The sequence below is a fragment of the Pongo pygmaeus genome, chromosome 10 (genome assembly GCF_028885625.2).
Source record: "Pongo pygmaeus isolate AG05252 chromosome 10, NHGRI_mPonPyg2-v2.0_pri, whole genome shotgun sequence".
Taxonomy (NCBI): Eukaryota; Metazoa; Chordata; class Mammalia; order Primates; family Hominidae; genus Pongo; species Pongo pygmaeus.
The window spans coordinates 93,393,795-93,417,893 of record NC_072383.2 but is presented as its reverse complement, the minus strand read 5'-3'; the positions used below and the strand labels follow the sequence as shown (position 1 = coordinate 93,417,893).

Genomic DNA, 24,099 nt, shown 5'->3' with positions numbered 1-24,099 from the left:
AAAATTCCATATGCGGGATGTGGAAATAAACTATGTATTACTCTTGGTGAATGAGGAACTGCTCAGCATGTTCATTATAGAAAATTCAAAAAATAACAAAAGAAATAAGAATAGCCTGTTATCCCACCAGTGCTATTGGTAGAAACCACTGCGATTAACATTTTGATATACATTTGACCTTCAGTATCTGTGGGTTCTGCATCCATGGATTAAACCAACATTAGATGGAAATTATATCAGAAAAACGTTCACAAAGTTCCAAAAAGCAAAACTTGGATTTGCTGAGTGCCGAGTATTATGTTGAATCCACATGAATGAAGTGATATGCAGACATCATATTAGGCATTATAAGAAACCTGGAGATGATTTAAAGTATACAGGAGGTTGTGCATAAATTATATGCAAATGCTACATTTGCATATCCACAAATGATCATTTGTGGATTTTGGCATCCACAGGGTGTCCTGGAATCAATCCCCCATAGATACTAGGGACAACTGTTTATTATTCTTATCTCCTCGATTTTTATGCATATATATTCTTTTGTTTTTGTTATTAATGTAATTGAGCTTTTTGAAGAAGTAGCCTGGGTTTGCAAGTTATTTTAACTTTTGGCAGCCTGGTTTTCTCACTTACTATATTTGGATAATAATATTTATCACTAGAATTGTTATAAGGATCAAATAGGTTAATATTTGTAAAGTGTATAGATTAGTGCCCATGACTTATAAATGCTATCTATAAGTATTAAATACATTAGGCAAATAACCTGCTTTTAAAACTTATATATGGTGAACATTTCCTCAAGTCATAAAATATTCTCTGTCTCTCTCTCTCTTCTGTTTTTTTAGAAATGGGATCCCCCGCTGTCCAGGCATGATCATGGCTTTCTGCAGCCTTGAACTCCTGGGCTAATGTGATCCCTGCCTCAGCCTCCCAAGTAGCTAGGACTACAGGTGCCTGCCACCATGCCTGGCTAATTTTTGCATTTTTTGTAGACATGAGGTCTCATGTTGCCTGGGCTGGTCTCGAATTCATGGCCTCAAGCGATCCTCCCACCTGGCCTCCAGAAGTGCTAGGATTACAGGTGTGAGGCACCATACCTGGCCAAAATATTCTCTATAGCATAAATGTTAATAATGCCTTAGTCTTCCATCATATGGATATGCCATGAGCTATTCCATTTATTTTTGGTTTTGTTCTTTCCATTCTTTCACTGTTATAAATAAAGCTCTGATAAATATCCTTGTACATGAGTATTCATATCCTCATTTCCTTAAATGGAAATGGTTCCACCAGGAGTATACATGTTTTATAAGTTTTTGATACCTGCTGCCAAATTGCCCTCTAGAAGGGCTATACCAATTTATATTCTCAGGATAAATATATTCAATAGTATATGAGTATTGATTTCTCTTTAAGTTCACTGATTCTGGGTTTTATTTTTTAAAATCTTTGCCAATTTAGCAAGTAAAAAATTATACCTTAATATGCATTGCCTTGATTAAACTTCATTGTTTGCCACTATAATTTTTTCTTTGTTGACATCTCTTAATATTTTTTATCCAGTTTTCTATTGGATATTTGACTTTCTCTGATTTGTAATGATAGATGAACCTTTTTTCTGTATATTACAAATATTTTCCCCTGTTTCTTATAGTCTTTAATCCTGTTTATAGTGTTTTAGGACATACACTTTTCAATTTTAAAAACAATTTTAATTTTTTGGGTACATAGTAGGTGTATATATTATGGGGTGAGATGTTTTGATACAGGCATGCAATATGTGATCATCACATCATGGAAAATGGGGTACCCATCCCTTCAAGCATTTGTCCTTTGTGTTACAAACAATCCAATTATACTCTTAGTTGTTTTAAAATGTACAATTAAGTTATTATAGACTATAGTCACTGTGTTGTGCTGTCAAATACTAGGTCTTATTCATTCTTTCTAACTTTTTTTTTATACCCATTAACCATCCCTACCTCCCCCTAATCCCCAAACCAACCCCACTACCCTTCCCAGCCTCTGGTAATCATTCTTCTACTCTGTATCTCCATGAGTTCAATCGTTTTGATTTTTAGGTATCACAAATAAATGAGAACATGCAATGTTTGTCTTTCTGTACCTGGCTTATTTCACTTAACATAATGATCTCCAGTTCCATCCATGTTGTTACTAATGACAGGATGTTGTTCTTTTTTATGGCTGAATAGTACTCCATTGTATTTAAGTATCACATTTTCTTTACTCATTCATCTGTTGGGAGACACTTAGGTTACTTCCCAATTTTGGCTGTTGTGAACAATGGTGCAACAAACATGGGAGTGCAAAAGTCTCTTCAATATACTGATTTCCTTTCATTTAGGTTATACCCAGCAGCAGGATTGCTGGATCATATGGTAGCTCAATTTTTAGTTTTTTGAGGAACTTCCTAACTGTTCTCTATAATGGTTGCACCAACTTCCATTCCCACCAACAGTGTTTGAGGGGTCCCTTTTCTCCATATCCTCCCAGCATTTATTATTGCCTGTCTTTTGTATAAAAGCCATTTTAACTGGGATGAGATGATATCTCATTGTAGGTTTTTTTACTGCTCCTTGTGGACCAGAGCTACCCCATAGGCAGTGTGCCCAGAGTAGCCTCATTGTAAGTTTGATTTGCATTTATCTGATGATCAGTTATGTTGAACACTCTTTCATATGTCTATTTGCCATTTGTTTGTCTTCTTTTGAGAAATGTCTATTCAAATCTTTTTCCCATTTTTTAATCAGATTATTAGATTTTTTTCCTGTAGTGTTGTCTGAGCTCCTTACATAATCTGATTATTAATCCCTTGTTAGATGGGTAATTTGCAAATATTTTCTCTCATTCTGTGGGTTGTCTCTTCACTTCAATGATTGTTTGCTTTGCTGTGCAGAAGGTTTTTACTTGATGTGATCTCATTTGCCCATTTTTTCTTTGGTTGTCTGTGCTTGTAGGTTATTACTCAAGAAATTTTTACCCAGACCAATTTCTTGGAGAGTTTTCCCAATGTTTTCTTGTAGTAGTTTCATAGTTTAAGGTCTTAGATTTAAGTCTTTAATCCATTTTGATTTGAGTTTTGTAAAATACAGTGAAAAATAGGAATCTAATTTCGTTCTTCTGCATGTGGATGTCCAGTTTGCCTTTTCCCCAGTGTATGTTTTTGGCACCTTTGGCGAAAATGCTGTTTTGGTTACCATAGCTCTGTAGTATAATTTTTTTTAAGATTTGTTTTGTTTTGTTTTTTTGAGATGGAGTCTCACTCTACTGTTCCAGGCTGGAGTGCAGTGGTGCAATCTCAGCTCACTGTAGTGTCCACCTCCTGGGTTCAAGCGATTCTCCTGCCTCAGCCTCCCAAGTAGCTGGGATTACAGGCATGCGCCACCACACTTGCTGATTTTTGTATTTTTTAGTAGAGATGGGGTTTCACTATGTTGGTGAGGCTGGTCTCAAACCCCTGACCTCAAGTGATCCACCCACCTCAGCCTCCCAAAGTGCTGAGATTACAGGCATGAGCTACCACACCCAGCCTCTCTCTAGTATAATTTGAAGTCAGTGTAATGTGACTTCTCCAGTTTTGTTCTTTTTGTTTAGGACAGCTTTGGCTATTCTGGGTCTTTTGTGGTTCCATATATATTTTAGGATTGGGTTTTTTTTTCTATTTTTGTGAAGAAAGTGATTGGTATTTTGACAGGGATTGCATTGAATCTGTAGATTGCTTTGGGTAGTATGGACATTTTAACAATATGGATTCTTCCAGTCCATGAACTTGAAATATATTTCCATTTTTTGGTGTCCTCTTCAATTTCTTTCATCAATGTTGTATAATTTTTTCAATTTTTACATAGTAAGATCTATCAGCTTTTTTTCTTTTTATGGCTTTTTACCTTTGACAATAATTTTACAAGTGGTCCTTCATAGTCTATGAATATCAATATATTCTATGATTATAAATATTCATTTTGTATCTGAGCATTATTATTATTTATTTATTTATTTAGAAACAGTCTTGCTCTATCATCCAGGCTGGAGTGCAGTGGCAGGACATGGTTCACTGCAGCCTCTGTTTCCTGGGTTCAAGCAATCCTCCCACCTCAGCTTCCTGAGTAGCTGGCACTACAGGTGCCACATGCCTGGCTAAATTTTCAAAAATTATTTTGTCAAGATGGGGGTCTCACTATGCTGCCCAGGGTGGTCTCAAACTCTTGACTTCAAGTGATCCTCCTGCTGTGCATCCCATGGGATAGCAGGTGTGAGTCACTGTGCCTGGCCCTGAGCATTATTAATCTATCTGGAATCACCGATGACTTGGGAAATCTAACTTTTTTCTTTTGTTTTGTTTGTTTATTTATCTTTTTTTACACTCCTCTCAACTTATACCTTATGGTTTTTTTTTTTTTTTTCCCCAACAAAATCGTCCTAGCATAATTTGTTGAGAAATTTTTACTTAATGATTTGAAATGCCAGTTTCACCTTATATACATTTTAGTCTGTTTGGGGGATTTTTTTCTACTTTCTTATTGTACTTTTGTGTCAGTTGTTACAGCATTCTAATGTTTGAGACATTCATTTAATGTCTGATAATGCCAGTGCCAGCCTTTCTGATTGTTCTGAGTTTTCAAAATTTTCTTGGATAAACTTTTAACTGAAGCTTACAATCATATTGTCAAACTCTAAGAAGAACCCCATTGGGATTTTCATTCAGATTTCACTTAATTAAATATAGTGCACTAACAAGGTTTGAATTGCCGTCTTATAATGAACCATGTTTGGTTTTTAAATTTGTTAAATGTATCAGTCCCATCCTGGGGTCAGATGGATCTTAGGGGTTTTTTGGAAACTTTAATCCCAATCCAGTTTCATCTATTGATTGAAAGTTAAATTTCTAATCAAAAGGTTCTTGATTCAACCATTAGGAGACTGTGTTCAAGCCTCAGGTCTGTAACATACATCATGTGGGACCTTGGGAAAGTCGTTGTAATCCTGTTTCCTAGACTTTAGAATACTTTGATGAGTGTTAAATAAGTGAAATAAACTAAGTGAGATGGACTAACAGTTTTAGTATGATGAATATTTTTACTTCAAAAAACATTCTGGAGTTTTTCCTTAGTCTTTCATATTTATTTTTTGAAAAATTGAAAAATGTTTGGCATTTCTAGGCCGGGTGCAGTGGCTCACCTGTAATCCCAGCATTTTGGAAGGCTGATGCAGGTAGATCCCTCAAGCCCAGGAGCTCGAGACCATCCTGGACAAACAACATGGTGAAACCTCGTCTCTACTAAAAATACAAAAATTAGCCAGGTGTGGTGGTGTGTGCCTGTAATCCCAGCTCTTTCGGAGGCTGAATTGCTTCAACCCAGGAGGCAGAGGTTGCGGTGAGCCAAGATTGTACCATTGTACTCCAGCCTGGGCTGCAGAGCAAGACTCTGTCTTAAAAAAATAAAGAAACAAAAATAAAAAATCTTTGGCATTTCTAGTCTGAGTGATACTAAGTGAAAATATCTGAAACATGAACAATATGGTCAGAAGCCAGCCTGTAATCCCAGCACCTTGGGAAGTTGAAAGAGGAGGATTGCTTGAGACCAGGAGTTTGAGACCAGCCTGCCTGGGCAACATAAAGACCACATCTCTACAAAAAAAATTTTCTTTTCTTTTTTTTTTTTTTTTGAGACTGAGTCTCGCTCTGTCACCCAGGCTGGAGTGCGCTGGCGTGATCTCAGCTCACTGCAAGCTCCGCCTCCCGGGTTCACGCCATTCTCCTGCCTCCGCCTCCCGAGTAGCTGGGACTACAGGCACCCACCACCATGCCTGGCTAATTTTTTTTGTATTTTTAGTAGAAACGGGGTTTCACTGTGTTAGCCAGGATGGTCTTGATCTCCTGAACTCGTGATCCGCTGCCTCGGCCTCCCAAAGTGCTAGGATTACAGGCGTGAGCCACCGTGCCCGGCCTACAAAATATTTTAAAATTAGCAAGGTGTGGTGGTGTGTACCTGTAGTCCTAGCTGCTTGGGAGGCCGAGGCAGGAGGATCACTTGAGCCCAGGTGTTTGAGGCTGCAATGAGTTGTGATGACACCACTGCAGTCTTTGATTCCCTAACTTGATCATGTATGTTATCCAGGAAGAAAGAGTCAAAACAGTATTGTATATTTCAAAGTAGCTAGAAGAGAGGACTTGAATTGCTTCCAACACAGAAATAACAAATACTCAAAGTGATGAAGATACCTCAGAGACCTGACTTGATCAGCACACATTCTGTGCATGTAACAAAATATCAAATGTACCCCCGCAAATATGTAAAATGTTATGTGTCAATTAAGGAAAAAACTTGTCTGCATTGTTGTTGTTGGCTGTTATTTGGTGATGTTTTATTTCTGGCAATTTTCTAAAAGAACCTTAAACTTACTTATCTTTGTTATTAATACAAAACATTCTTTAGGAGTGTTTTCATATGCAATGGTTTTTTAAAAATGTATTTTATATTGTATGTATGTTTTTATTCCTTAAATTTCCTTTTAGGCTATTTTGGTTTTTCTTCACAAATAAATGCCTCTGTTTTCCACTTTGAGTGGCTCACATCCTCAAACTGAGGGGTTATATAAGTGAAGCAGCATGTTGTTTTTTAAAGAAGGGGAAAATCTCCGTCTCCTGTTCTTAGACACACTTTCTTCTTGTACAACTGAAAATAGGATTAACCATTTATGGGATTACTTCTGTTGGAGTTCTGTTGCAAGTTTAAGCTTCATTCCCAAAAGTTAAAATAATTTTTTTGGTAGAGGAGATTATGTAATTATGATTTAATATCTTTGTTTTCCAGTTATTTTGATATAACTTCAATATATTTGAGTACTGAGTTTTCCCCCAATGTAATATTTTTTCACTATAAATTGTCTTCTCTTTTGTATTTGTAATCTTTTTCCTTTCTCCTAGTCTCCTTATTTGCAGTCTCACTGACTTTATCAAGTATATATAATTTTATATTTTGTCCTTTAATAACTGGGATATAAAATTGAAGTGAGTCTAATGCCAACTACAACACAGTTTTCTAAACAATGCAGTTAGTGTGTTGGCTTATTTGCTTATTTATTTATTTTGAGACAGAGTCTCACTCTGTGGCACAGGCTGGAGTGTAGTGGCAAGATCTCAGCTCACTGCAACTTCACCTCCCCGGCTCAAGCGATTCTCATGCCTCAGCCTCCTAAGTAGCCGGGATTACAGGCGCATGTCACAACTCCTTGGCTGATTTTTCTATTTTTAGTAGAGATGGGGTTTTGCCATGTTGGCCAGGCTGGTGTCAAACTTCTGGCCTCCAGTGATCTGCCTGCCTCGGCCTCCCAAAGTGCTGGGATTACAGGTGTGAGCCACTGCACCCGGCCAAATTTTTAAAAATAACTTAAAAGTCAGTATCTCTGGCCAGGCACAGTGGCTCACGCCTTAATTTCAGCACTTTGGGAGGCCGAGGCAGGCGAATCACTAGAAGCCAGGAGTTCGAGACCAGCCTGGACAACATGGTGAAACCCTATCTCTACTAAAAATAAAAAAATTAGCCCGGCATGGTAGCATGCGCCTGTAATCCCAGCTACTCGGGAGGCTGAGGCAGGAGAATCACTTGAGCCTAGGAGGCAGAGGTTGCAGTGAGCCAAGATATTGCCACTGCACTCCAGCCTGCGCCACAGAGCAAGACTCTGTCTCAAAAAAAAAAAAAAAAAAAGACCCAGCTGAGAGTCTGTTTTGCAAGTAAAACTCTCTGATGTGGCAATCTGAAAGATATGATTTTTTTACCCCTTATTTAATAATAAAATAACAAGGGTTATATTTGCCTAGCAGACTATAAACATTTCCTTGTTTCTTATAATTCTTTATAAACTGCCATAATGGGTACAGTTTATTAATTCCCTGATTCTTGCATGTAGGCTTGCTAGGATAAATATTTTCAGATTTTGTGTATTGTGATAAAAATTATCTTTTATTTTTTTGGAGCATTTTCCATTTCTCCATGAGCTCTTCACTTCCTCACTTCAGTAACTGAATAGGCATAAGCTTGGGACTATGGTTCCTTAAATATCATTTTAACTTTCAGGAGTCTTGACAGCAATTTTTTGAATAAAATTTTTCTTTAGTTAAGCTCACTCAACGAGGTAAAAGTTAAATATTTCAGCTGTGCCGTAAGCTCACATAAAGCCCCTTGATAAGTGACAGCCTTCACTTTAACAGCTAATCCCTCCTCTGAGTGGTTAGTGGAGCCTGGCTCACCACTATGGTCTCATAAGGGCTTCAGCGCTCGTGTGCTCATATGAATGGTTACAGTTTACTGGTCCAGGTCACTTTCACTAATCCCCAGCTTCCTTTAGAGGATGTAAGACAGACACTGACCTAGCTTGTACAGCCTTCTGCATTCTTCATTGTATAAGCTGATCATGATACAATTATCTTTAGACATAAATATAGCAACTGTAATCATATTTTATCTCTATTCAGACTGGTTTTTAGTCAGTTACCTAGCTATATCTATCAATTACTGCTAGCAAATATTCTTAGGTTTACATAGCAACAAAAATTTTTTCTCATTAGCTTTAGTTTTAGTTATTCCACTGAAACATCCTCCTCTTGTTCTTTTCTCTGCAGCTAGATAATCACTTTTCCCCCACCCCCGGGCTGCAGTTCTGTGGCTGTCCTCTCATTTTCTTTTCCCCCAATAGGGTCGTCTCTGTCTTGTGAGCTCCAGGTCTTAGAGGCTGGGACAAATTCTGTCTTCCCTTCTTTCCCATGTAAACCCTTCAGCTTAGCTTCCTGCTTGATCGCACTGTGTCCCACAAACTTTGATTCCTCCTTTCCCTGTCATTAGCAGCAGCATTGCTGGTCTCTTCCCTTTCAACTCCAGGTATCCAGCTTTTAGGTCTGATTTCTGGAACATATCCTCTTAAATTGTTAAGCACTTATGACTGAAATATTTATGAATTTGGGGTCGATTTAGCTTTTTTCTTAAGACAGAGTCTCACTATGTTGCCCAGGCTGGTCCTGAACTTCTGGCCTCAAGTGATCCTCCCACATCGTCCTCCCAAAGTGCTGGGATTATAGACATGAGCCACTGTGCCTGGCCCTGATTTAATTTTTTAATATAACAAGTTGCATATTCTCTAATGTTTACACTCACATGCTTGAATTTACAGTGCATCAGAGGCTTTTCTCAGCAGGAGCCTCATGGGTTTTAAACTAAACCTTCATGAGCCAGAGTAACCTGAGCATACTGAAAATCCAGAATCGGCCTCTAGCACCTAATAGTAATACTGTATTTTTATCAATTCTAAAATACATTTTCACATCTAAAATTAGGATACGTATTATAATCAGTAGTGGCCATAATTTATTTGGTATCTTTTCTTTCTTAGAGGTAGATAAAATCATGGCATGTCTGAAAATGGATAGTGTCAGATTTGATAAGATACAGTAAAGGGCCGGGCATGGTGGCTCATGCCTATAGTCCCAGCACTTTGGGAGGCTGAAGCAGGAAGATCCCTTGAGCTCAGAAGTTTGAGATCAGCCTGGGCAGCATAGTGAGATCCTATCTCTACAAAAATGTTCTGAAAGTCAGCCAGGCATAGTGGCATGCTCTTGTAGTGTCAGCTACGTAGGAGGCTGAGGTAGGAGGATCACATGAGCCCAGGAGTTCGAGGCTACAATGAGCCATGATAGTGCTACTGCATTCCAGCCTGGGTGACAGAGTGAGACCCTGTCTCCGAAAGAAAGAAAGAAAGAAAATGAAGAAAAAAAATACAGTAATGAGAACAGTAGTTAACATTTGTTGAGTATCTGCCACACACAAGAATTTTTCTATGCGCTTTATGTATATTATCTCCTTTTATGTTTATACCATCCCTGAGGAGTAGGGATGTTCAGATGGAAAAAATCTCAGGCATAGAAGAATTCAGCTAGTAACTGATGGAGTTGAGGCTTGAACCCAAGCAACAAAATAGTTCCAGGACTACGTTTTTAACCGTCCTTCCACTATGCTGTACTGCCTCTTCATAACTGTTTGGGTTTTTTTCCCCTCTTTAAGGCATCATTGGCTTCACAGTATAACTGATGATCCTCCAACAACAAAACCACTTACTGCTCGTAAATTCATTTGGACAAACCATAAATTCAACGTGACTGGCACCCCAGAACAATATGTACCTTATTCTACCACTAGAAAGAAGATTCAGGAGTGGATCCCACCTTCAACACCTTACAAGTAAAGACAATGAAGAACAGTTGAAACATGCAAAATATGGAGCTTTTCATGTAATTACTCTTTTACTGTTTACCATTCACTATAATTCACAATTAAAATTGTGTGACTAAACAATGTCTTTCGTGCCTTTTTGCCCTTTGTTGTTTTCCAACTGCAAAATAGATGCTTCCAAACATGGTGATTGAAGTAGACTTGTATTGGGGTAGCTGCCTGGTTTACAGTTCCCTTTTCTGGAAACAGCCTCTGTGGTCCTGTTTGTGCTTTGGGACCCTACCTTACTACCATAGCTCATTATATGGGAAGACCTAAGCCAAGCCAGATTTTCTCATGGGAATTTGGAACTTGAATGGAGAGACACGAAGGCTGAAAGTCATCAAAACTGGGTGGCTTTTATTGAAGCTCTCTAAGGAGGTTATCAGAGATATCCTATTTCCTGAGTCTGATTCTTTAATGGTTCATTTTAAACTGTAAACTATCCTAGACTCTATTCCAATATATTCTTAGTTTTAAGCTAACTAGGGTCACAGATTTTTTTTGTTGCTTACAAATAAAAAAGTCTTTAATATCCAGATTGGTACCAGAGGTAGGCAAAAGACCTTCAAGGAAATGATGCGGGATCTTTGGAACTGGTTGTTGTGTCTGGGTAGGGTGAAAGGCCCACATCTCTCTGCATGCCAGATGGAAAGCTCACAGCTCCAGTGATCAAGGAGCTTATCAGTCTATTGCCTTTAGTCACCAGGATCCATGAGCCCCCTTAGGATAAGGCCCCTGGAGACTGGTTAGCAGCCACCATGGAACAATTTAATAGCAATGGAAAGAAATGCTAGGGTTATGGAGTCAGATGGTTGTTTCCAAGGGCATTGAATGACTTAAGAGAGAATAAACCTTGATTCTCAAATCTCAACTCAAGGCATCAAGTGTGTGAAAGGAAAATAAGTCTTGGGACCCCAAAATCACTAAGCCAAGGGAAAAGTCAAGCTGGGAACTATGTCAGGCAAACCTGACGCCCATTTTATCCCTAAAAAAGATATTAATAGCTACAAAGATAAAAAGCTACATATCTCCCTCCTTGAAATTCCTTGTGGACAAAGGACAGACAGAACTCAAAGTCATCTCTGAGGCTCACTAGAGATAAATGCATATCCAATTGCTTCCTCTGCCTTATTGTTTATGTAAAAATCCGGATTCACTGAGCCAGACTAAACTGTGTATTCAGTGGAAGGCTGCTCAAGAACTCAAAAGAATGCAACCTTTTGTCTCTTATCTACTTATGACCTGGAAGCCCCCGCCTCAGGTTGTCCTGTCTTACCTGACGGAACCAGTGTACATGTTACACATACTGATTGGTGTCTCACGTCTCCCTAAAATGTCTAAAAGCAAGCTGTACCCCGACCACTTGGGCACATGTTATCAGGACCTCCTGAAGCTGTGTCAGAGGCACAGCCTTAACCTCAGCAAAATAAACTTTCTGAATTGATTGAGACCTGTCTCAGATACCTTTTGGGTTATAAGTGAAATGCAGGGTAATTATATGAGTTAGCTTACCTCCTTGGTTTCCTATATGAAAATGAAGGGATAGAGTGGGACGCTGCCTATTGGTATAGGGACATCTAGAAGGAACTAGAACAATGGTCTTCGCCCTTGGCTGCATATTAGCTTTTTTATAATCTAGAAGCCCAGGCAATCAGACCAGCATCTCTGAAGGTAGGTTCCAGGCATCAGTAAATTTTAAAACCTCTCCCTGCACCCACCTTGTGGTTCCATTTGCAGCCAATGTTTTGAACAACTGTGCCAAAGAACCAACATGCAAAAACCAGTTACTTTGAAACTCTTCCTCAGTCATAAGAAACTAGTCTACTACAGCCCTATGCCCTGAGTATCCCTTACTTAGCTGGATCAGGTTGAAATCAGTGCCTTCAAGAGACTATTCAGTGTGCTGTTTTGGCTTTTTGAGCCCTGGACTTTTGAGACAGCATATAACATACAGGTGTTTTGCACTTATTTATTTGCCTGGTGACCTGAAAAGCTGGCAGAGCAAAAATAGTCGCTGTAGGTGGCCCAGTGTGCAGTCCAAGCAGCTCTGCTGCTCAGCCCTCTCAAAGTATCTGGCCGACTGGGAGACTTATTGAAGTCAGAGACAAATTTCTCCAGGAGAATCACAACGGAAGCCCACAGGACTTTGGAGCAAGGTCATACCCCCTTCTGGAAGATTGCTATTCTCCTTTTGAGAAACGGTTCTAATTTGCTACTGGGGATGTTGGAGACTATGGGACACCAGGTGCTATTTAATCCATCTACTCATAAAGTTGACCATTTCCAGCAGCACTCCATCACCTAGCAGGTGGGACCAGACAGGCCATGAAGACACATTTCCTTTGAACAGATTTCTCCCGACCCTGTGCCTTTAACTACTCCATTCCCACACCTTGCCCCTACCAATCTGTCCCTTTACCATTGTGGAGCGTTATTGTCCAGTTAACTGAAAATGAAAAAAGCCAAACCTGGCTTACAGATACCATGAACAATAGGCACTATCAGCTAGAAAGGTACTGTGTATATTTGGGGTGGTCTTGAAGGACAGTACAGGGCAAATCTCAATTTGTAGGCAGAATTCCAAGCACTGCCTTTTATCATGTACTTTGACTTGAGGGAAACATGATCTGAGGTGAGGATCTATAACCGTAACCAGTCACTGGCTAGATAGTCAGAGATGGAAAAAAACATGGAAGATTAGTGTAAAAGTTTTGGGAAGAGCTTGGCAAATGAACCTTGAGGCTTGGATCTGTAATCCAAAAAGATTTAGAACAAAGTAGCCAGATGATTACTGAGATCACCTTCTGAGAACAAATCTTTGTCTCAGTGCCTGCTTCTTGAAGATCCCAACAGAAAACACATATCTAAGCCCAGTAACGTCAATGCAGCAAGTTCATTTCACGGGACTTCTTCCATATTAGAGGGAGAGATGATTTGTTTTTGTGGGAATAGGCACTTATTCTGAATTTGGGTCTGTTTTCTTTGCCTATCATGCCTTGGTCAACATCAACATTCATGAGATTAGAATGTTTTCTGCTTTGTCATATGTAGGACAGTGTCCATGGTGGAGAAACTCACTTCACAGAAAAGAAAAGAGGCCGGGTGCAGTGGCTCACACCTGTAATCCCAGCACTTTGGGGGGCCAAGGCAGGCGGATCACCTGAGGTCAGGAATTCGAGACCAGCCTGACCAATATGATGAAACCCCGGCTCTACTAAAAATACAAAAATTAGTCAGGTGTGGTGGCATGCGCCTGTAATCCCAGCTACTTGGGAGGCTGAGACAGGATAATCACTTGAATCCGGGAGGCGGAGGTTGCAGTGAGCCGAGATTGTGCCATTGTACTCCAGCCTGGGCGACAAGAGTGAAACTCCTGTCTCAAAAAAAGAAAAAAAAAGACAATGGAATGCTTGTGTTTATGATGTGCCTTACTGACCTACCTCTCAGATATAATCTCTCGTTTCTCCCTCCATCACCCACTACATGTCAGCCACACAAGCCTCTGTCTAATCTTCAGAGACTGGATTCATTCTTGTCTTGGGTCTTTGCACTTGCTCTTCCTTCTGCCTAGAATATTAACATCTTTGTGTTGCTCCTTTTTTTGGTATCATTCATATCTTACTTTACAAGTATCAGCTCCTCAACAGAATGTTCTGTGTCCATCTAATCTAAAGTAGCTTCCTCAGGAACTTCCTGTTATTGTTTATTTGTATGAACGAACTTGTTTTATTTTCTTCATAGTACTTATTGTTACTTTTTGGGAAAAGGCCTGAACAAAATTATTCCAGTAAAGAATCTGTGTATTGAGCATTTACTGAACAGCCACTGTCCACCTACAAAAGCACTCTACATGTAGACATAATGAAGCAAAACTGTATTGATTAGATTTAGGGCCGGGCGCGGTGGCTCACGCCTCTAATCCCAGCACTTTGGAAGGCCGAGGCAGGCAGATCACCTGAGGTCAGGCGTTTGAGACCAGCCTGGCCAACATGGCAAAAACCCGTCTCTACTAAAAATACAAAAATTAGCCATGCATGGCAGCACATGCCTGTAGTGCCAGCTACTCAGCAGGCTAAGGTAGGAGAATCACCTGAATCTGGGAGGCAGAGGCTGCAGTGAACTGAGATCACGCCGCTGCACTCTAGCCTGGACCACAGAGTGACACTCTGTCTCAAAAAAAAAAATAATAATAATTTTTGTTGGAGGTGAGATAGTGACTGAAATTAAACAGCAGCAGCCCAGAACAGTAAATTCTGAAGTTTCCGAAAGTAAGAATTCTTGTGGGAAATAACATCTAAACATGCAAATAGTTATACATAGGAAATCTCTAAAGTTTCATTGAGCAATTTTTACAGGAAAAAAGTACACTAACTACCGTGATGTCATGCTGTGTTTCCAAAAAATTGGTGATCATTTCAAGGGTTTGCAATCACTTGTGTGATTAGCTTGCAAAGGCCCCTCAGTCTATATCCCTGCTTTAAGTCATCCTTCTATGAATGGAGATGTCCTGTTCCTAACATTCTTCTCAAATACAAGTTAATTCATACACTGGTGCCAAGTGCCCATAGTATGAAATGCAGTCCCATCATAAGAGCATAGTAATGGAGCCACATTCATCAGCTCTGGCTCCAGGAAGGTAATGTCTGTGTATGTTTTTTGTCTTTTAGGCCGAGTCTCACTCTGTTACCCAGGCTGGAGTGCAGTGGCGCAATCCCAGCTCACTGCAACTTCCATCTTCTGGGTGCAAGCAATTATCCTGCCTCAGCCTCCTGAGTTACTGGGATTACAGATGCATGCCACCATGCCTGGCTAATTTTTGTATTTTTAGTAAAGACGGGGTTTCACCATGTTGGCGAGGCTGGTCTCCAACTCCTGACCTCAACAGATCACCCACCTCAGCCTCTCAAAGTGCTGGGATTACAGGCATGAGCCACCGTGCCCAGCCAGAAACGCTGTTTTCCAGGCTGAAGTCTGCTGTCTGAGAACCTGGTTCTACATGTGCCTGAAGTACATTCATTTACACTCTTCAATATGAACCAGTAAATTTCCCCAACTATTTTCTTATAGCTTGACTTAGAATCTGTATTGACTTATGCTTCTTTCACTTGCAGCTGAATGTCCTCACTGATACAGCATCCTTATGACTTTATTACTTCTCCTCTAGTAATAGAATGTGTTACTGCTGTGTACTATCTTCCTTTCTTTCTTCATTTGCCTTTCCTTTCCCTTTTCCCCTTTCCCCTTTCCTTTCCTTTCTTTCTTTTTTTCTCCTCCCCTCTCCTTTCCTTTCCTTTTTTTTTTTTTCTTTTTTTTTTCCCAGAGACAGATTCTCACTCTGTTGCCCAGGCTGGAGTGCAGTGGTGCAATCATGACTCTCTGCAGCCTCAATCTCCTGGGCTCAAGTAGTCCTCCCACCTCAGCCTCCCAGGTAGCTTGAACTACAGGCATACACCACAATGCCCAGCTAGTTTTTTTAATTTTTTGTAGAGACAAGGTCTTCCTATGTTGCCCAAGTTTGCTTGCTCCTCTCTTCTCCCCTCCCCTCCCCTCCCCTCCCCTCCCCTCCCCTCCCCTCCCCTCCGCTCCCCTTCCCTTCCCTTCCCCTCCTTTCCTTCTCTTTCTTTTTTTTTTTTTTTGATAGAATCTCACTCTGCTACCCAGGCTGGAGTGCAGTGGCATGATCCCAGCTCATTGCAACCTCTGCCTCCCGAGTTCAAGGGATTCTCCTGCCTCAGCTTCCTGAGTAGCTGGGATTACAGGGACTCACCACCATGCCCAGCTAATTTTGTATTTTTAGTAGAGATGGGGTCTTTCCATGTTGGCCAGGTTGGTCTCGAACTCCTGACTTCAGGTGATCCACCTGCCTCGGCCTCCCAAAGTGCTAGGATTACAGGTGTGAGCCACCATGCCCAGCCAGCCACCTTTCTTATTAGATGTAGCCCTGATTATGAATCTTCTGATTCATAACTCTGGGCATATTATGAACCAGTAGTGTTTGCCAGGATTTATTACTATAAGCTAATAAATAGCTTTATTTAAAAACTTAAAGTTTGTGTTGAAATGGATGCATGTATTCCACAAAACCTCTGCATGTGCATTTGAGGATACATCCAGGCCTTCAAAATTTCTGTAAGTGACGGCTCTACCTGATTCCAGTCACAGAGAAGTCAGATTTACAGATTAGCCTGCGTGTAGCCTGGACTTGGACGTTTGAGCCACAATAAAATTGATGGAAAAAAAAAAATTAGCAGTCATTTTTATGTCACTAAATAAGGGGTAAGCATCAGCCTCACAATTTTAGGTGATATATGATACTCTTTTCAAAGTAATACAAAGGGGATGGAAAAATTACACGCAAGAAAACCTGGATCCTAATTTGAAATTTATTTATTTATTTATTTATTTTTTTTGAGATGGAGTCTCACTCTGTCATCCAGGCTGGAGTGCAGTGGTGGGATCTCGGCTCACTGCAAGCTCCGCCTCCCAGGTTCACGCCATTCTCCTGCCTTGGCCTCCCGAGTAGCTGGGACTACAGGCGCCCACCACCATGCCCGGCTAATTTTTTGTATTTTTAGTAGAGATGGGGTTTCACCATGTTAGCCAGGATGGTCTCGATCTCTTGACCTCGTGATCTGCCTGCCTTGGCCTCCCAAAGTGCTGGGATTACAGGTGTGAGCCACTGTGCCCGGCCCCTAATTTGAAATTTAAATGTTAACTTACATGAAAAACTATTTTCTCATTTCTGAGAAATGAGAAATCACCCTCCCAAAGTGCTGGGATTACAGGCACGAGTGCTATCTCTTTGCAGGTAGGATTAATAAATTTGCAATGTTAAGAATTTCATCTAAGGCAACACAAATCACTAGAACCATTAATTCCAACTTGAGCTAAGTGAAAGAATAAAAAAAAATTACTCATGGAAGAAGTAGTCAGCCATATAAAAAGGTTGTTGCATTTAGAGGCAGCTTGCCCTACAGGCTGACCTGAATTTCTCAGTTTGAGAATTGCAATAGCCATTAATATTTGTCACATAGCTGTGCTTGTCCCAGCTCCCTTACAGTCTCCACACACCCAGCCCCCACAACCCTAAATTAAAACCCTTAACTAATTTTCCACTGGTGAAAAACTAAGATTTCACTCTCACATTTTCTCTTGTGGTCACTTAAAGCAAAGTTTCTCCCCTACGTTTGACGGAGGAATGGCTGCCTTGCCCTCATTTCTTGTTTGTCTGTATTTGCTCATTGATTTTGATGTTGAGATTTCTTTTAGGATCCTAGAATTGGCACTTATCTTATCGTACACCTCGCAAGTGTGTCTATTCTATTTTTGGAGTACATTTAAAAATCTAATAAGTTAACTTGTTTGTCCAACTGTATGGCACATTTATATAATTTATGATTCAATAATTATTTTCAACGAGATTGGGCATGTTTAGGGTGGTATGGCTGTGGACTCAATAATTATTTTGGAACACTCAGTTGTTAGAGTTCTATTTGATTAACAAACGTCCTGAACAGATGTGTTCTTCTCTCCAGCACTGTTGAGTCAGGGAAGCAGTATGACAGATTGGAAAGAGATTTGGCTCTAGAGTTGGACTGACCTAGGACCATCCCAGAGCTTAGCCACGTAGCGTTGGGCAACTGTCACCTCCTAAGAGGAACTCAGTTTCCTCATCTGTAACACGGGGATGATTAAATCTTCCTTAGACTTGTTAGGTAAAGCATCTGACATATGATAGACATTAGTATTATTATCATCATATCTTAACGATCTTGGTGGAATCATAAGCAAAGATCCAAAATTTTAACAATTTTATTTATTTATTTTTCTGAGATGGGGTCTCACTCTGTCACCCAGGCTGGAGTCCAGTGGTATGATCTCGGCTCACTGCAACCTCCGCTTCCCTGGCTTATGTGATCCTCCCACCTCAGCCTTCTGAGTAGCTGGGACCACAGGCATGCGCCACCATGCCTGGCTAATTTTTGTATTTTTAGTAGAGATGGGATTTCACTATCTTGCCCAGGCTAATCTTAAACTCCTAAGCTCAAGTGATCTGCCTGCCTCGGCCTCCCAAAGTGCTGGGATTACAGGCGTGAGCCACCACACCCAGCCTTAACAACAATATTAAATAATGATAATTTAGTTTACTGATTTACAGTTCCTGAAAGCATGATTAATTTTTGGCCTTTTATTATTCTTTATTTTAAGTAAATAGAATCATATAAATGCTAACTCATTCAACTAAATTTTACATTATATGTTAATATAGATCACTATACAAGAATGACTTAGAGACTTTTTTAAAGTTATTTTGTGTAATATTCCTTTGAGTTTTACTAGAAACTCAATTTTAAATTATTTACTTTAAACACTTAATGGTTATATTTGAAGGCAAAATTAGATATATAGCTATAATATTAGCTTTTATCTTTATAGTACCCTTCTTTTATTTACAGGAAAATGAAATTTGGTATTTTCAGAGATGTACAGCTAACATTCCACCTCCTGTGATAGATAATTAGAAATGATTTAGAAAGATCAAATCCACAGTACATTCCAGACAGCCCTGGATTCTGTAATGTTTTACCTTTGCCAAGACAACTTAGACAAGCTAATGATAGTGGCAGGTTATAAAATTCACTCTTATCACAGATTCAATAAATGTGCCGGGCATTTGGTATTTGTCTGCTCAGCATCAGTTTCTTCCCTTTTGAAAACAGCATCCCCCTTCTTTGGAAAACTTCTCCTTCCCATTCTAGCCCTGCTAACTACAGCACACTGCCTCCTGCCTTCTGACACCATCCTCCTGGCCCTAATAAGTGGCCCTGGAATAAGACATATGTGCGGTCCACACCAGGCTAATCAAATTATTCCCTAGGCTGGCTGGCTTGCTTTTTCTCTCTCTCTCTTTCTTTTCTTTTTTTTTTTTTTTTTTGACGGAGTCTCCCTCTGTCACCCAGGCTGAAGTGCAGTGGCGCGATCTCAGCTCACTGCAACCTCCGCCTCCCGGATTCAAGTGATTCTCCTGTCTCAGCCTCCCAAGTAGCTGGGATTACAAATGTGTGCCACCACACCTGGCTAATTTTTGTATTTTTAGTAGAGATGGAGTTTCACCGTGTTGCCCAGGCTGGTTTCACCAGCCTTTAGTAGAGATGGGGTTTCATCGTGTTGCCCAGACTGGTCTTGAACTCCTGACCTCAGGTGATCTGCCTGCCTCAACCTCCCCAAGTGCTGAGATTACAGGTGTGAGCCACTGTGCCCACCCTCCTTAGGAAGGAGAGGGAGAGAGAGACTTCCTTTGATTCTATGACTTACTCTCTCCCCTTGAATTTGCTCAATTCCAGCTGAATTTCTCTCATTGGCAGCAAAAACAACCCTGACTAATGCAGTAGGATATTAGTATTCTTCAGTTGGTACTTGGCTAAAAATCAATGCTTTCTAAATTTATGAGGTGGGTAATGGATGACAGTCATTTCCATTCTTGTGAGATATGATTATTAATGTCTTATTTAATACCATGTGGCTTTATTGAGGTAAATGTCATTCATAATTAGATTAAAGGGATTTATTTGACAACCTTCTATGACCTTTGGTTATCTACAAATTAAGTGGTTTTCTCTGGCTAAGGCCATCGCTTCAAAGCTGGGCTTTGATTGAACATTTTGATTTGGGGTCATTTTTATGAGGCTTCCTTCAACCCAGCTCACCCTTTTGCTCTTGCCTCATCTTTACAGCATCCTAACAGCAAGATTAGCTTACAATGGCCAGTTTGGGCCTGACAGTCAGTACCTAGGTCATGTGACTTCTCACCATGTTTCAGTGGATGTTTTGCTTCTTCTACTCATGGAACTTGTATCACTTGACATTGATTTCTTTTCAGCTGTTGCTAGGAAACACCATCAGCATCCATTCACCCTTTAGAATTACAGCCAACTCAAGCTCTTCCTGACTTCTCAGTATTGTACAAGCAGAGGCAGTGTCAGAAAATTCCCATTCAGTTTTGCCAAGAGTCTCTAGAAGTGGTTGGGGACAGAAGGAGAGTAGGCATTAACTATACAAATCAAATGTCACTTGGGGTCTTCCTGCTCCTTAGATCTAAATAAAATTGACTCAGAAAGCCCCTCTTCCCTTCACAGTTGAAGAAAATCCAACAGTCTATCCAAAGCTTCAGGGAGGGGTAGAGCTTATGTTCTTACAGATTAACTTTTGGCTCCTGATTCCCATTTCTTTTTTTTTTTCTTTTTTTGAGACAGAGTCTCACTTTGTCCCCCAGGCTGGAGTGCAGTGGCGCGATCTTGATTCCCTGCAACCTCCGCCTCCCATGTTCAAGCAATTCTCCTGCCTCAGCCTCCCGAGTAGCTGGGATTATAGGCTCATGCCACCAGGCCCAGCTAATTTTTGTATTTTTAGTAGAGACGGGGGTTTCACCATATTGGCCAGGCTGGTCTCAAACTCCTGACTTCAAGTGATTTTGCTTTGTTGTTACAGTTTATAATGATCTAGGTAATCAAAGAGTGGGGATGGGGTCACTTATTCTTACACTTTTGGGGCTATGTTCCAGGCTCTGTGCTAACAACTCTTTGTGTATTATCTCATTTAATTCTCAACAGCGAACCTGTGAGGAAGGTGCTATTATTGTTCATTTTACAAATGAGCAAACAGAGGCATAGAAAGATAAATGGCTGTTCCCAGGGACATTTAGCTGGTTGATCTGGAATTGAAGCTCCAGTGCATTCTAGCAACTGCTAGAAAGAAACCGAAGCCATGTAATTCAGACATGGGGCTCTCATGAGCCACATGCAGCCCTGGACTGCCCACCTCTGGACTTATTTCAGGTGGGAGAGAAAGAAGTCTCTCTCTTAAGCCATATTATTTCTCTGAAATAGAAGCAGCTGGGCCAGGCACGGTGGCTCATGCCTGTAATCCCAACACTTTGGGAGGCTAAGGTGGGTGGATAACTTGAGGTCAGGAGTTTGAGACCAGCCTGGCAAACATGGCGAAACCCCGTCTCTACTAAAAATACAAAAATTAGCCGGGCATGGTGGTGAGCGCCTGTAATCCCAGCTACTCAGGAGGCTGAGGCAGAAGAATTGCTTGAACTCTGGAGGTGGAGAATGCAGTGAGCAGAGATCGTGCCACTGCACTCCAGCCTGGGTAACAGAGCAAGACTCTATCTCAAAAAAAAAAAAAAAAAAAAAAGCAGCTGAATAGAATTTCTAATGGGTACAAATTTATATTGGGATTAAAAAATAGAATGAAGCCAGGTGCAGTGGCTCATGCCTGTAATCCCAGCACTTTGGGAGGCTGAGTCAGGTGGACCATTTGAATTCAGGAGTTCAAGACCAGCCTGGCCAACATGGTGAAACCCCATCTCTACTAAAAATACAAACATTAGCTGGGTGTGGTGGCGGGCACCTGTAATCCCAGCTACTGGAGAGATCGTGCCATGGCACTCCAGCACTCCAGCTGGGGCATCAGAGTGAGACTTTTGTCTTAAAAAAAAGAAAGAGTCACCAATGTTTAAAATCTGGGAGACTATACATAAGAATCTAGATTTCTGCTTGTTCTTGAAAAATTAAACAAAACAAAACAAAAAAAACCAAACCTGTCAACATGGGGCCCTTTGCAACAATCCACTACAGCTCAGCATCTAGTGGATAGCTCATTTAAGCTAATTGCAGGCTTTCAGTTTTTTTCACCTCCTTTTTTGTCACTTTCTGTCCCTCAAGCTAGCAGTGTGGTGAACAAGAAGAGGAAGGGGTGCTGCCGAGATGGAAGGTTGATGAGTCCACACCTTCCTCCCTACCTGGGAAAAGCCCCGTGAATGGGACCTCTGCGTTTCTAGACTCACGAGGCTGTTGAGAGGTGTTTCCTTGTCTCTTTGCTCAGGACTGAAGAGGAGGGGAGTCGTCTCTAACAGGGCTGCAGCATGGCGGCAGTGGTGATGGCGGCCACTAATGAGGGTTGTGTGGGGGTGGCAGCGCTGGAGAAGGTGGCTGAGACAGGGGGAAGGTCAAGGAGCCCCTGAGGTTCAGCAGGGATGGCATTCCTTCCAAGACAAGCTGTGGCCCCACCTGGGGAGGCTGGAGGGATCTACAGATCAATGAAAAGATAAATTCCTCAAGGGGCAGAGGCAGGAGGTGGCTGACCCCTTACAAGGGTCTGAGAGTCTAGACTGTTAAGATGCCCCTCCTGAGAGCAAGAAAATGCCATCTCCAGATCTGGAAGCACTAAAATGCCTCCTGTGGACTCTCCCTTCTAGTGACTGGAAAGAGGATAGCCTGGAACAGTATCTCATTTAGATGTTAACTAGATGGAATGAAGGGAACCAGGGGTTGGCCTCTGGATTCCTGAGTTTCCTTCACTGCTCTAATTGGTGCTGTGTTTATTCATTCACTCATTTTTCCGTGCGCATATCCATTTACTCCCCTACATCAATCCACAGATGACTGTCACTGCTGACAGAAAGAATGCCATTTTTTTTTAAGAGATGGTCTTATTCTGCTACCCAGGCTGGAGTGCAGTTGCACGATCACAGCCCACTGTGTCCTGGGCTCAAGTGATCCTCCCACCTAAGCCTCCTGAGTAACTGTGACTACAGGTGCACACTACCATACCCAGCTAATTTTTAAAGTTTTCAGTAGAGATGGAGGTCTCACTATGTTACCCAGGCTGGTCTTCAGCTCCTGGCCTCAAATGATCTTCCCACCTCAGCCTCTCAAAGTGCTGGGATTACAGGCATGAGATGCTGCCCAAAAGTTTTGAAGAGGAAAGTATAAGCACAATTAAAGACTTACAGATGCAGCAAGCATAATTTTAAAATAAAATCTCTCTGATGTGTTTTTCTTATTACAAAAGCAATACATGTACATCATAGAAAATTTAGAAAATATAAACAAGAACAGATTCAAGAAGAATATTCATGATTAGAGCATCCAGAAAAAACCACTGTTAACACCTCAAAGAATATCTTTTCATTTTTCTGTGTAAAATGTAAATATTTTAATATTTTAGTTAAGTATGATTATAACCTCTCCATGTTGTTTCCTAATCTGCTTTTCTCACTCAGTAATAAATAAATTGTGGTCAGGCACGGTGGCTCATGCCGGTAATCCCAGCACTTTGGGAGGCCGAGGTGGGTGGATGACAAAGTCAGGAGTTTGAGACCAGCCTGACCAACGTGGTGAAACCCAGTCTCTACTAAAAATACAAAATTAGCTGGGTATGGTGGCACATGCCTGTAATCCCAGCTACTCAGGAGGTTGAGGCAGGAGAATCGCTTGAACCCAGGAGGCGGAGGTTGCAGTGAGCTGAGATCGCGACATTGAACTCCAGCCTGGGCAACAGAGCAAGACTCCATTTCAAAAAAAAGAAAAAAGTAATAAATTGTAAACATTAGGCAAAGTTAATGCATTTTTATCTATAGCATTATTATTATTATTATTATTATTATTATTATTATTATTATTATTTGAGATGGAGTCTTGCTCTGTTGCCCAGGCTGGAGTGCGGTGGCATGATCTCAGCTCACAGCAACCTCTGACTCCCAGGTTCAAGTGATTCTCCTGCCTCAGCCTCCTGAGTAACTGATATTACAGGCACCTGCCACCACACCGGCTAATTTTTTTATATTTTTAGTAGAGATGGGGGTTTCACTATGTTGGCCAGGCTGGTCTTGAACTCCTGACCTCAAGTGATACGCCCACCTCGGCCTCCCAACGTGCTGGGATTACAGGCATAAGCCACCATGCCCAGCCTATAGCATCATTTTAAATGAATGAGTACAATTTCATTGTAGGTGTATATC

The 24,099-nt window shown here is 40.9% G+C and overlaps 1 protein-coding gene across 2 annotated transcripts in view; it reads left to right on the top strand.

Annotated features, from left to right (window-relative positions):
• The window catches only part of NDUFA12 (NADH:ubiquinone oxidoreductase subunit A12), a 41,236-nt gene extending 30,861 nt beyond the window's left edge, over nt 1-10,375 (top strand). For both annotated transcript variants that reach the window (XM_054444649.2, XM_063646581.1), the window contains one exon: nt 10,083-10,375. In XM_054444649.2, coding sequence (XP_054300624.1) covers nt 10,083-10,263 — 181 coding nt within the window. In that variant the 3' untranslated portion in view covers nt 10,264-10,375. The remainder of the gene's footprint in view (nt 1-10,082) is intronic.
• The last annotated feature ends 13,724 nt before the right edge of the window (nt 10,376-24,099 follow it).